Source organism: Anomaloglossus baeobatrachus, chromosome 1, assembly GCF_048569485.1.
Source record: "Anomaloglossus baeobatrachus isolate aAnoBae1 chromosome 1, aAnoBae1.hap1, whole genome shotgun sequence".
Lineage (NCBI taxonomy): Eukaryota > Metazoa > Chordata > Amphibia > Anura > Aromobatidae > Anomaloglossus > Anomaloglossus baeobatrachus.
In genome coordinates, this window is record NC_134353.1 from 124,799,913 (window position 1) to 124,814,047 (window position 14,135).

The following is a 14,135-nucleotide window of genomic DNA, read 5'->3' on the forward strand; positions in this document are numbered from 1 at the left end:
CGGTGACTACTTCTTGAAGCTCATTAAGAGAATGCCAAGAGTGTGCAAAGTAGTAATCAAAGCAAAAGGTTTCTACTTTGAAGAACCTAGAATATAAGACATATTTTCAGTTATTTCACACTTTTTTAAGTATTTCATTCCACATGTTTTAATACATAGTTTTGATGCCTTCAATGTGAATCTACAATTTTCAGAGTCCTGAAAATAAAGAAAACTCTTTGAATGAGAAGGTGTGTCCAAACCTTTGGTCTGTACTGTATATCCCATAATAGCCCTGAACAGAAGCAATACAAATAAGAAATCAGACAACCGAGTCTGAAAAAAAGCTGTGTGACAACCCTTGGCAGCTGTAATGGCAACCATGTTAATTGTCCACATGATTTTCCAAAACTAGATATAGGACTGAAATGAACTTTTAACAATTCATAATTTTTTTCTTTTTTTTTTTGGGGGGGGGGGTGATAACCTGTATTAAAAGTTGACATTCAAGTGTACAATTTTAAAAAAATACATGAATAGTGATTATTTAATATACTCAATACTATTAGTTACTTGCACGAATAGTAAGGTATTCACAATATCCGTTACTCGACGAGCATTTTGGTGTTCACCTTGTGAATTTCTAGTCCCTTTTGTAAATGTTTGTCATCTGATTTTCATCCACTAAATTTGCTGGGATTGCCGGTCAATCACAGTAATTCCCCCGCCCACCCTCTGTAACAGTGTCTGTGATTGGTTGCAGTCCTGCTTCCTCCGCCCATCCTCTGTAACTGCCCACACTCTTCCCTCACCCACCCTCAGTGTCTGTGATTGGTTGCAGTCTTGCTTCCTCGCTCACCCTCTGTGACAGCATATGTGATTGCTGTCACACTAGCTGTCTGGGTTCTCGAAATGTAGTGTAATAATAAATGAATAATTGAAAAAAAAAATGGCATAAGATCCCCCGTATTTTGATACCCAGTGCCGACAAAGCAGCCAACTACAGGCTGTAGCCCCAGCTGTGTGCATTATCTTGGCTGTGTATCAAAATACGAGGGACCCCATTCAATTTTTTAAAATATTTAAATAAATAATTAAACAAACTTTGTGATGGTCTCCAAACTTTGGTACTCAGTTAAGATAACACAGACAGCTGGGGGCTGGTATTCTCAGGCTGGGGAGGCCCATGGTTATACTATGACAAATATTAGTCTCAGAAACCAGGCATCTTCCCCATGCTGTCCCATTCAGTTTCAGCACTTTGTCATTCATTGCAGGATTTTTACAGCCCTCCCAGACCGACTTGCAAGGTCCCCCAAAAAAAAATTTGAGTTTACCATTGACTTGCAATAGGTTTATTATTCAGTATGAATACACAAATAATACAAATTATTTGGTACGAAGAATCAGAACCTGAATATCTGTCTATTAGTCCATCTCTATTAACAAAGTCTTAAATTAACTTTTATTCTATTACTATGTGGCTTCTGAGACATTAGGTAAAAGGCCACTGGAGAAATTGGACGGCAGCAATAAATGGGTGACGGCCTCTACTTTTATGGTCATCTAGTGAAATTGAGAACAAATGTTTATAAACCAAAGTGACTTTTGCTTTGCCCTATGATGACATATTTTCAGTGTGTACTATAGCCGTTCACTCTTCACTTAACATTTTGACCTTTGCTATTATTACAGCTACAATATCTTGCCAAATGGATCTTTAATAATTCCAGTTTAAACAAAATCAAGGCTTCGTAGTTTTTAGTTACCGTATATTCTGGCGTATAAGACAGCTGGGCGTATAAAACGACCCCCAACTTTTCCAGTTAAAATATAGAGTTTAGGATATACCGTATACTCGAGTATAAGCCGAGGACCCTATTTTACCAAAAAAACTGGGAACCTTATTGACTTGAGTATAAGCCTAAGATGGGAAATGCAGCAGGTACTGTAAATTTTCAAAAATAAAAATAGATCCCAATAAAATGTAATGTGCCCATCCTTATCCCCCCTTGTAGTAATGTGCCCATCCTGGTGCCTCTTCCTTTGGCCCTTTAATAACGTGCCAATAGTTTAGTAATGTCCTCCTACTGAATCCCTTCTTATCCCCTATTATGCCGTTGTTTACACACAATAAAATGTATTCTCTCCTGTCCTCCATTACTGCGGTGTCCTCAGCTGCTTCTTGCAGACCGCCGACACATAGATCTCTCGGTGATCTTGTCCGGTGCACGGAGCCGCCGCTGTAGGATGCAGTTGAATGCTTTATGACGGTGGTGTAAAGCATTCAACTGCAGTAAAGCCATGATGGCAGCCTGCAGCGGAGGCTCCTAGCACCGGATGAGATCACCGAGAGGTCTATGTGCCTGCGGTCTGCAAGAAGCAGCTGAGGACCCCGCAGTAACGGAGGACAGGTGAGAATAATTTTTTGTGGGAACCTCACTGCAAGATCTGAGAGGCAGAGTCTTGGAGACAGGGAGGACTTTTAAATTACCTATTTATAAGCCATATAAGACGACCCCTGACTTTTGGAAAAATTTTCAGGGGTTAAAAAGTTGTCTTATTCACAGGAAAATACGATATTCATTCTTCAATATTCAATCGCCTGATTAACATTTTTGTTCTTCATTTTAAACTTGCAAAATCTGTATTTAAAGTTTTCAACAAAACCACATGAAATGCAAATTGTGTGCATATTAAGGCAGAACAAATGGCCACTAACTCTTGAAACAATGCATAAAGGAAATACAAGAAATACCTTTTTTAATCATTAAAACCAGATTTTAATAAACACTTTCTATTGTTAGATTTTTGTATTATTTTTTTCTGCAAATGATAAGAGGGGCCGCTATTTTGCTTAAGCTGATGTTAACAGCATTTAGATTGCTCTGAGTGAGAGAAACACAATAATAATCTTGTAGTTATGAAACCTTTCAATGGATAACAAAAATGAAATAAGTGATGTTACAAAGCAAGCTTTCAAGACTGCTTAGGTCTCTACATCAGGCATGGTAAGATGAAGAGACCTAAGTAGTCTCGAGAGCTTGCTTTGTAACATCACTTATTTTATTTATGTTGGCCATTAAAAGGTGTAATAAATACAAGATAATTATTTTGTTTCTCCCACTGGGAGCAATCAATCTTTTGTATACTGGCTAAAGGCCTACTTTACATGTCCGTGTAAAAAATGCATATGTTGCACGGTCCGTTTTGGACATCCATCTGGCCATCCGTTTGTCCATGTGTGTCATATGTGTGCTTTCCGAGTGACACTAGACGACAACCAGGGAGGAGGGGTCAGACAGTCAGTAAGTGGAAGTGAGAGGAGACGGACGTAACCGTACTGACAGGAGAGTGTAACGGTGACCTGAGGGCCCAGACGTGTGGTTGCCAGTGAAGTACGGTGGAGTACTCCTAAAACCATAGCACCAACGGGGTACAGAGCCCTAGGTCAGGCAAATGCTCCAGGCAGACCTGATAAAATCTGCACAGTGAGGGGACCATACAGAACCTCACTGACCTTAAAGTTCAGGACATAGTAGCAACGAGAGAACCGGGGAGCAGGACCAGAGAAACCGACCCCACAGGGTTCAAGCTACCTGTTATACAGACTAAGACTGAAAAAGAAACAGGACCCCCAGGCGCTCCAAGCCACGGGGACCCACTAACCAAAGACAGGTGCAGGGAAGACAGTCACCAGGTCATCACGCCGCCACTGGAACTAAAGGGACCAGTGGTGAGGACCAGCCTTCATTGGGTTGCCAGCCATATCAACGCTGTGAGTAAAGAAACCAGTTACACTGCAATCCCTTGTATGGCCTACCTTCTTTCCGCGCCCAACAACATCATCTATCCCCTGGGGCCTGGCCCTACTTGTGGAGGGGCCCAACATCCAGGCTGCCACCAACATCAGCCCTAGTAGTGAGAACTGTGCAGCGGCGGCTCCACTTAAATATCCGCAACCCGCAAGTGGCCTGATGACAAAAACTTTTTATGACATCTCCTTTGTAAATAACCCCCTTTTAGAGCGGCCCCCAGGGTCACGGAACCGGGTAACGTCCACCCAGTGACATATCCAAGTGAATATACTGCCTCGGACCGAGTACTCCAAAGCCCTGAGGCGAGCCATAAACCAGCTTTAATAGTAATCTTGCCTTTGATGATAACGGAATGACTACTCCGAATTGATCTCTGCAAAACAGGAAGCTCTTGTATAAATGAGGAGGCGAGATAGAGTCAGATGCTCTTGATTCATGAAGAAGTGCCTCAGTCCACGCCAGAAATCTTACAGCAATCAGTGATTGGTAGCATCTCACCCCCGCCATGCCCCAGCTCCACCCATTTTGACATAGCTGGGAGAATCTAGCATGAAAATGTTGCAATATTTTGATCAACTTCAAGTTGCAACAAAATATTGTGATTTTTCAAAGCAATAGAATTCTGGTGAAGTTGATTCGATGAATTGGGGCTGAAGGATCAGTCTATTTGGAGGCTCAGTAGTTAGTGTGAAAGGTACAACTTTTCATGATTTTTAACTGTGCATAATGACCACCAAAAATACAGTACAACCAAAAATATTCCTAATGTTAATATTTGATTATAAAAAATGGTTATTTTTTCATACCACATTCCCTTTTCAAAATAATTTTTATGTGAAAATACTAAAAATTTAAATGAATCTCTTGATGACTTTTCTTAAAACCCTATTTAGGGTTTAATTATAATTATTTCCTATAGAATCACAATGCAGTATCATTCAAAATACTTTGTATTGTTCTTTTGTGCTTCCTACTTTACACGAATGACTAAACAACATAAACAACTTAGTATTACCACTCCACATGTCTATAGTGTGTCCTTCTACAGTCTCTTTAAGCCTACTTGGCACTCTCCACAGGGAAAAACTTTACACCTGAGCATTGTATGGCTTATAAGTGCTATTACTCCTTACACTGACTTGGCACTCACCACAAGGAGAAACTTTACACTTTAAACACCCTATCAGAAGCCTCTCACCCAGCTGAATTAGTTTTCTGCTTTGCAATATTAAGGGACAAACATTCCAAAACATGTGTCTGCAAAAGAAATTTCTGGTTTGTTTTCTTAACCTAAGTCATGTCACAGGGCCCTTTAAAGGGGTTGTCCAAGAATGTATAATAAAAAGGTCCATGTCATGTAATTCAAAGAACCATTCTAGTCACATGTCAGGTGGGGCTGCAGGCTGAAAAAACACAGCTCCCAAGATATGTGTCTCAACTGTCAGACGAGCTATATTATAAGAACTGATACCGGTTATGTGCCGGAGAAGGGGTGGTGCCAGGAACTACACGTAGGTACTGAAACCACACCCACGCATCACAAAGAGGGGGTATACAGGATAGTGCAAGAGTATGAGCAGGTTTTCAGCAAGCACCCATTAGATTTCGGGAGGATTAAGGGGATTCAACACCATATCCCTACAGGCCTACACCCACCTATCAAAGAGAGGTACAGGCCCATTCCGCCAGCACACTATCAATGCGCTAAAGACATGTTGAGGAACATGAAGGAGGCAGGGGTCATTCGGGATAGTTGTAGTCCCTGGGCAGCCTCACTGGTGCTGGTCAAGAAGAAGGACGGCACCATGAGAATGTGTGTGGACTACCGGAAGATCAACCAGATCACGCATAAAGATGCCTACCCTCTCCCCCGTATTGAAGAGTCACTAGCTGCACTGAGAACTGCTAACTTCTTCTCTACCCTTGACCTTACTAGCGGGTACTGGCAGGTAGCGGTTGCGACAGAGGACCATGAGAAGACGGCATTCGCCACTCCCATTGGACTCTGCGAGTTCAACAGCATGCCGTTTGGGCTGTGCAATGCCCCTGGAACCTTCCAACGGCTCATGGAGTGCTGCCTGGGACATTTCAACTTCAAAACGGTCCTACTGTACCTGGACGATGTGATCGTGTACTCCCAGACGTACGAGGCTCATCTGGAACATTTGGCTGAAGTGTTCGCGTCCCTAGCCAAATATGGGATGAAATTGAAGCCCTCTAAGTGCCACCTACTGAAACCCAGGGTACGGTACCTCGGACACGTGGTGAGCGCGGAAAGCGTCGCCCCAGATCCCGAGAAGATCACTGCCATTCAGGACTGGCCGAGACCGACCACGGTGAGAGAGGTGAGACAGTTCCTGGGCCTGGTGGGCTACTATCATCACTTCATTAAGGGGTATACGAAGATGGCCGCCCCCATGCAAGACCTCCTCGTGGGACAGACCAAGGGTGGCAGGCCCTCTGGAACCCCGTTGGCATGGGAAGCAAAACACGAAGAGTCTTTCCGCCAGCTGAAGACGGCCTTGACAGGGGAAGAAATCCTGGCGTATCCCGACTATAATCTCCCATTCATCCTCTACACCGATGCCAGTAATGTAGGCTTGGGAGCCGTCCTGTCCCAGGTCCAGAACGGAAGGGAAAAAGTGATCGCCTATGCCAGCAGAAAACTCCGGCCCACGGAAAGGAACCCTGAGAATTACAGCTCCTTCAAGCTCGAGTTCCTAGCCCTGGTGTGGGCCATTACTGAGCGATTCCGCCATTACCTCGCAGCCGCTAAGTTCACCGCCTATACGGACAATAATCTGTTAACCCATCTGGACACGGCCAAACTAGGCGCATTGGAGCAGCGGTGGGTAGTCCGGCTGTCTAATTATGACTTCACGATCAAGTACCGAGCCGGCCGCAAGAACACCAACGCGGATGCGCTATCCCGGATGCCCCACCTATCGGATGAGGGACCGGAAGGCGATGATCTAGAAGAAATCGAGCTGCCCGCATTCCACCGGCCACCAGTCAAGAAGCTGCATGTCCAGCAGCAACAGGTGAGCCTGGACCCGCTGCCAAGTCAGGGATGGCAAGAAGCCCAAGACCAAGCGCCTGCCGTCCAAGTGGTCAAGACCATGATTGAACAAGTTTCCACTAGACTGGACCCTGCTGCTCCGCCTGAGGCCCAACGGCTGTGGAAAGAACGAGCCCGGCTGCATCTGGACCGGGGGACACTGTATCGGGAACTGATCAACCCGAAGACCCATGAGAAGGTTCGTCAGCTGGTGGTCCCCAAGCTAGTGTGCCCACAGTTCTACGGGCTTACCATGATGGTGCCGGGCACTTTGGGTGGAAGAAGCTGGAGATGCTGTTGAGGGAGCGATTCTATTGGAGTGGGATGCGGGAGTCTGTGGAGGCCTGGTGCCGAGAGTGTGGTCCCTGTGCACTGAGAAGAAGGGACGAGGCCAGCCAGAAGGCCCCTTTGCGCCCAATCATTACTCATCAGCCGCTGGAGCTGGTCGCCCTCGACCACGTGAAGCTCACCCCTAGCCGAAGTGGGTACACCTACGCCCTGACCATTGTAGACCACTATTCAAGATTCATGGTGGTTGTTCCAGTCAAGGACCTGACCGGCCGTACCGCCGCAGAGCATTCCAGGCCTATTTCTGCCAACCGCACGGGTACCCGGAGAGGGTGCTTACCGACCGGGGCCCGGCTTTTGAAGCGGAGGTGTTTCAAGAATTCAGCCAGTTGTACGGCTGCAAGAAAATTCGGACCACGCCTTACCATGCCCAGACCAATGGCATGTGTGAAAAGATGAATCATCTGGTCCTGGGTCTCCTCAAGACGTTACCGCTAGAAGAGCGGAACCTGTGGCCAGAAAAGCTGCCTGACCTGGTCGATATGTACAATAACATCCCTTCCAGCTCTACCAAATGTACACCCACCAGTGTATCTGATGAGAGCTCGGCCAGGCCGGTTGCCAGTAGACCTAGAAATTGGTTTGGAAGCTCCAGTAGCCCTCCCTTCGACTGCTGGATGGGACACTCGGCGGAGAGCGCAGTACCGACACGTCCAGGAGTACGTAGAAAGGAACCTGTGTCGGAGCCGGGAACAGCAGGAACAGTATTTCAACAAGCGGGCTCCAGCTGGCCCCTTTAAACCTGGAGATGTAGTGCTGAAATAAAAAAGAAGAACCCATAAGCTCGATGACCAGTGGGAAAAGACCCCGTATGTCATACAACCCACTGAATGGGAGAATGAGAAGGCCTACCAGATTAGTCGTGACCAGGGGAAGACTTCGGCCACGGTGTCCAGGGACCACCTGAAGAGGTGCCCATCGCCGTTGAAGGTAGCAGCTGAAGTTCCAACCCCCAGATCAACCGGGGAGAAGGAGAAAGAGGTGATCCACACAGTAATGGGTGATTTCCCAGCGGACTGGCCTTCACAGAACGGCGCGGTGCTTATTTCGGTGATAATGTTCCCACAACCCATGGAGGAAAAGGAGACGGAAGTACCCGCCAGTGAACCAGTGCCCAGGGCTGCAGCTGTACCCAGTCTACCTGAGTCTCCGCCGGCCCCACACAGTACACGGGAAGAGGAGCTGACTGTCTCCTCTGTCCCCTTGCCCTCCACTGTTAGCATTGGGCCCAGAAGGTCCACACGCCCCAACCTAGGCCAACCCCCGCTTAGGTACAGGGAAACTACCATTTAGGGGTGTCATATGTTAAGTGTGTAAATATGTGATTGAATGACTTTAATGAACCGTGAACCTTCATCTGATTGTCCATGTGATTATTCCGGCCGTTGCCGGCAGGTTGTCCCCGGAGGGACCCTGTATGCTTTTACCCCCCCCTGCATGAGAGACTACTCATGGACATGGCCGAGAACTGACAGGCCACCCACAAACTTGTGGGCTTGTAAATAAGTTGAGGGGTGATTTTCCGTCGGAGCCGCCTCCGGAGAGGCAGATTGGAGGAAGGGCCCGCAGCAGAGCAGGCTGGGGCCCGGCCACCACCAGGACCGGTGGCCATCCTCCGGGGGTCAGGGGTCTCCCAAGGATATGGGGTCCCCTGAAGTGACAGCCGGGTGCGAGTCACCGTACCCATTCCCGCTCGGGCAGCCTGAACCTGGACTGGGGTCAAGGGGTGCTGCCCTTCTTAGGGGCAGCATCAGGGCTAGGTTGCTTGGGTGGGAGAGTGGAAGACATCCGTCCGTCCGTCTGTTATTATTAAAAATGTTTTGTTTGTATGTGCAACGTTCAAGTGTCCTAACAAAAATACTTATGTTTGAAAATGTTTACCTGTTATTTATATTTTTACAGCTTTTGAAAAAAATAAAACCGGTGATGGACGGGCAGCCCGCGGACGGTCTGCATTTCACCAAGGGGAAATGTGGCGCCCTGGCCTAGCCAGGTCGTCACAGATAATATACAAACACCCTCACCCCCATTAGACAGGGACACCAGCCAAACAAAAATCCTTGTTGCCTCCCTCCAGTGTCTGATGTCCACACCAGGTGGGGCGGAGCCAAGCGGTTGGCCCCACCCACCGAGGAGTTCACAGGCCTGGAGGCGGGAAAAGTGACAGTTGAGTGTTGGAGTTGAAGTGAGAGGAGCAAGCACTTGGGTGTCTGGGTTTGTGGCCCAGGCACTGACAGCAAGGTTGGCAGACGGTGGTGGCCGTCTGCAGGAGTGGTGGAGCAACGCGGAACCGTAGAACCGGGGTCGGGCGACGGCCCGCCGGTACCGACCGGGGAGCAAAGTGAAGCCAGCACACACAGGCAGGGCCATCGGACCCGACCAGGCTTGGAGCCGCCGACAATAGTCAGATCCGAATGTGACTGGAACCCCAGGGGTTTCACAACAGCAAAATTCCCGATTGAAGGCAACAGTCCACACCGTGAGGGTATACAGCTACTGCCTAAGGCTAGATACCCAAAGGCCAGCGCCTGTGGGGAAACGGGCTCCTCTGGTACCGATACACCGGGGAGCGGACTACCGTTGGGAATCCATAGTAGTCAGAAGGAGAACATCAAGGTGCAGGGAAAGACAGCCCCCATCACCTGTCCGGGGAGAGACACTGCAGTCGGCTGCGGGACCCGTCCATCCAGCCGTTTGGTTTACCGAGGACTTTGTACCTTTCTTGCTGAGTGAGTACACCCGTGCCATCCGGCACCGCGCCGCGCTGTCCCTGCAACCCTGCACCTCACCGACACTGCATCCCCGTCACATCATCGGGCCCCGGGACCACCAACCCCTACCCACGGAGGGGGAAAACAACATCCCAGCTGCTCCTTACCATCGCTCCTGGGATCCCTGTCCTCAGCAGCGGTGGTGCCTATCTTCACCACGACCCGTGGGTGGCGTCACGGACTAAATCCCCCAAACCAACCACCCCTTTCACTCACGGGCGAGGAGCGCCGCTCGAGTCCCCGGATCCGGCCCACCGCTCGAGCCACCGAGCAGCCATCGCAGCAGCGCCGGACCCGAGCGTTAGCGAGCGCAGCGCAGTGGCGTCCTCCCCGCCCGCGACAGATACACAGTTCTCTGGAGCAGTATTTTTCAGACTGCAGCCCATCCTGACATGTGACTTGGATGAACTGCAATTTAAATTACATGATGGGGCATATTGTATTACATTTTTTGAGAACCCTTTGAAAAGTTGATATTGTCTTTCAAGTATATTGCTTCCAATAGGTGGCACTAGAGTTCATGTCCTTTTCCCTTCTGAAAAGGCTATTTGCATCTATACAGACTGACACAGCATTACTTAAACACTATTAATAAAGTGATTGGTAACACCCAGTTGTCTATTTAAATTGTGCAATCTGGAAGCCAACAACTAATTTCTCTTTTCAGGGCTATAACTTTTATTGTATTTGTGTTTAGCTTTCTAAGTGTTTACTAAGTCCTACTGTTGAGATATGCTTTTAATTTGATAAGTAATACCATACTTCATTCTGTAACCCATTATGCTAATGAATGTAAAATAACTTGTACAATATTCCAGTGATAATGACTCTCAGTAATGTAGTATTAATCTGTATGCAAAAAAACCTCATATAAGGGTACTTTCACACTTGCGTTCAGCGCAGTCCGTCACTATGGAGAATAGCACAGTCCGTTAACGCACTGTGCTATTCTCGATAGACTTGTATGGACGACGCACTGTAACACAAGTGTCAGCGTTGCAACCACTGGACGACGTAGCGTCGTAATTTTGACGCTGCGTTGGGCGGAAGGAACGCAGCATGTAACTTTTTTTGAGCAGCGCAATCCGTAGGATTTCACTGCGCATGCTCTTTTTTTTTTTTTAAATAACATAAACTTTATTTTGTCTCTCGGTGGCCGAACGTTCAGCTGAGCGCCCAACCGCCAGCATGTGAGAGCGCTCAGCTGAGCGCCCGGCCACCGGCATGTGAGAGTGCTCAGCTGAGCGCCCAGCTGCCGGCATGTGAGAGTGCTCAGCTGAGCGCCCAGCTGCCGGCATGTGAGAGTGATCAGCTGAGCGCCCGGCTGCCGGCATGTGAGAGTGCTCAGCTGAGCGCCCGGCCGCCGGCATGTGAGAGTGCTCAGCTGAGCGCCCAGCTGCCGGCATGTGAGAGTGCTCAGCTGAGCGCCCGGCTGCCGGCATGTGAGAGCGCTCAGCTGAGCGCCCCGGCCACCGGGTGATCAGCTGATCGTTCACAATAGTCTGCTGCCGGTAAAACTGTAAAGAAGAAGAAAAAAAAAAGTAAAAATAAAAAAAAAAGCTTTCCGTTATTTTGTACGATCCGTTGCATCCTTTGTGCCATTATATGCAATGCATCCGTTGCATCCGTCACAGTACGCAATGCAACGGATGCCGTTCAACGCAAGTGTGAAACTAGCCAAATCTTTACATTTAAAAAAAAAAAAAAAATCTTCTCTCTACTTTTATAGTTCTGTACATTCCCTTTCACCATTCAACTAGGATGATCATGGTGGAGTAGTCATTATGTCATATTATAGGACTGTTACATGCTCCTTGTTTGGTAGCGGACTTTTTCCATTACATCTGTATAATATATTTACAGGTTTCACTTAGTAAAACATTCATTTCTCCATGTAATTACATACATTGTCTTCCTTTCTCATGTTGTGGGGAGAAGCAGACACTACTCAAGTTGCTGTTATCTGTCTTGTTCTGGAATTGAGAGCATTTCAGGAACACAGGCCAAGAGGAATTCACCATTTCCAAAACTGGCCCACAGCCATCTTGAGCCGCCTCACAGAATGATCTGCACGGTAGTAAGGGATAACTAGGAAGCAGAGGGAATACAAAGATATTTCATTAGGTCACATTATTCGAGAAGGAAAAAAAATATATATACTTAAAGGGGTTGGCCACTACTTTGACAATGATGGCCTATCCTTAGGATAGGTCATCAATGTCTGATCGGCCAGGGTCCGACACCCTGCACCCCCGCCAGACAGCTGACTTTGCTCCCTGCAGCGGCAGCAGGCAGCCGGAAATGCTCAGTTCTGGTGCTGCTCCGTCTTCTAGTGGTTGCAGCTAGGAACTGTGCATCTGCCTCCTATTGATTAGAATGGAAGGTGGAAGTGAAGTAGCCGGCAGTGGCCGCTATCAGAAGAAGGAGCAGCACTGGAACTGAGCATTTCCGGCCACCTGCTGTCGCGACCAAGGTCATCTGTCCGCTGGGGGTTCCTAGTCAAAGAAGTGGACAACCCCATCTATCCTAAGGATAGGCCATGAATGTCAAAGTAGTGGAAAACCCTAACATTCAGGTACAAATGGTAGAAAATATTGTTGTTTAGGGATGACTGTATTTATTTTTATTCTAACATATTATTGAATAATTTTCTGTAAATGTATGAAGCATTAAGATTGTGCTTTGCAGACTATTTCTAGATATTACATGGTTTAACTATATACAACCCCTGGCAAAAATTATGGACTGGCTCTGAGGATGTTCATTCAGTTGTTTACTTTTGTTTAAAAAAAGCAGATCACAGACATGGCACAAAACTTAAGTAATTTCAAATGGCAACTTTCTGGCTTTAAGAAACACTAAATAAAAATCATGAAAACATAATGTGCTAGCCAGTAACGGTTACTATTCAAGACCAAACGGGGGAAAAATTCAAACTAACACATGCATCATATAAGATCTGCTTGTTTGTCTGCATCTAAGGCCTCCGTCACACATCAGTGCCTCCGGTACGTGTTTGCCATTTTTTACACGTACCAGAGACACGTACACACGGGGACCTAGGTAATCCCAATGGTTAGGAGACACGTAAGTATTTAGGAACGGAACGTGTGTCCGCTTCGTACTTATGTGTCTCCGTGAGTTCCAGATATGTCCATGACATGTCCGTGTTGCTCCGGCAGCACGGGTGTCACACAGCCCGCACACGTACCACATGGGTGCAGTGTGGATGCGGTTCCGTGTGACACGCGCCGGAGAAACACACATGTCAGGTTAAAAATAAAAAAAACACACACTCACCTCCACGAGCCCTGCAGTCTCTGCCGCGGCTGTCACCTGCATCCGACCCCCAGTGAATTTGAACAACGCATCTTCTTCACTAGGGACCGGAGGCAGCGTCAGCGGGGCGTGGCCAGTGCTGGACACTGTCATTCAGCACCACAGACAGCTCCGGAAGAATCAGGTAAGGCGGGGCTTTCCGTTCTCCGTGTGTTATTACGTATAACACACGAAGAACACGTACGTGCCATAAACACGGCACACAAAGAACAAACCACCCCTTTAACACGTACGTGACAAAAACATTACATTTTGTCACGTCTCCAACACGAGAGATGTCAATTGAAACAAAGGAGAGGCTTATCAAACTCTTAAAGAGGGTAAATCATCACGCAATGTTGCAAAAGATGTTGGTTGTTCACAGTCAGCTGTGTCTAAAATCTGGACCATTTACAAACAACATGGGAAGGGTGTTAAAGGCAAACATACTGGTAGACCAAGGAAGACATCAAAGCGTCAAGACAGGAAACTTAAAGCAATATGTCTCCAAAACAGGAAATGCACAACAAAACAAATGAGGAACGAATGGGAGGAAACGAGTCAATATCTGTGACCGAACTGTAAGAAACCACCTAAAGGAAATGGGATTTACATACAGAAAAACTAAACAATAAAAAGATGACTGCCTGAATAGAACATGTAAATTTCCATAGTCATTGTTGATGATATGGGACTGCATGTCTGGTAAAGGCACTGGGGAGATGGCTGTCATTACATCTTCAAAAAAATGCCTAAGTTTACATTGAAATTTTGGACATTTTTATTATCCCATCAATTGAAAGAATGTTTGGTCATGATGAAATCATTTATCAAGATGATAAT

The 14,135-nt window shown here is 47.1% G+C and overlaps 1 protein-coding gene across 1 annotated transcript in view; it reads right to left on the reverse strand.

Annotated features, from left to right (window-relative positions):
• CORIN (corin, serine peptidase) overlaps nt 1–14,135 on the reverse strand; it is a 467,012-nt gene that overhangs the window by 109,418 nt on the left and 343,459 nt on the right. Inside the window, exon 5 of the mRNA XM_075347015.1 lies at nt 11,881–12,062. Coding sequence (XP_075203130.1) covers nt 11,881–12,062 — 182 coding nt within the window. The remainder of the gene's footprint in view (nt 1–11,880; nt 12,063–14,135) is intronic.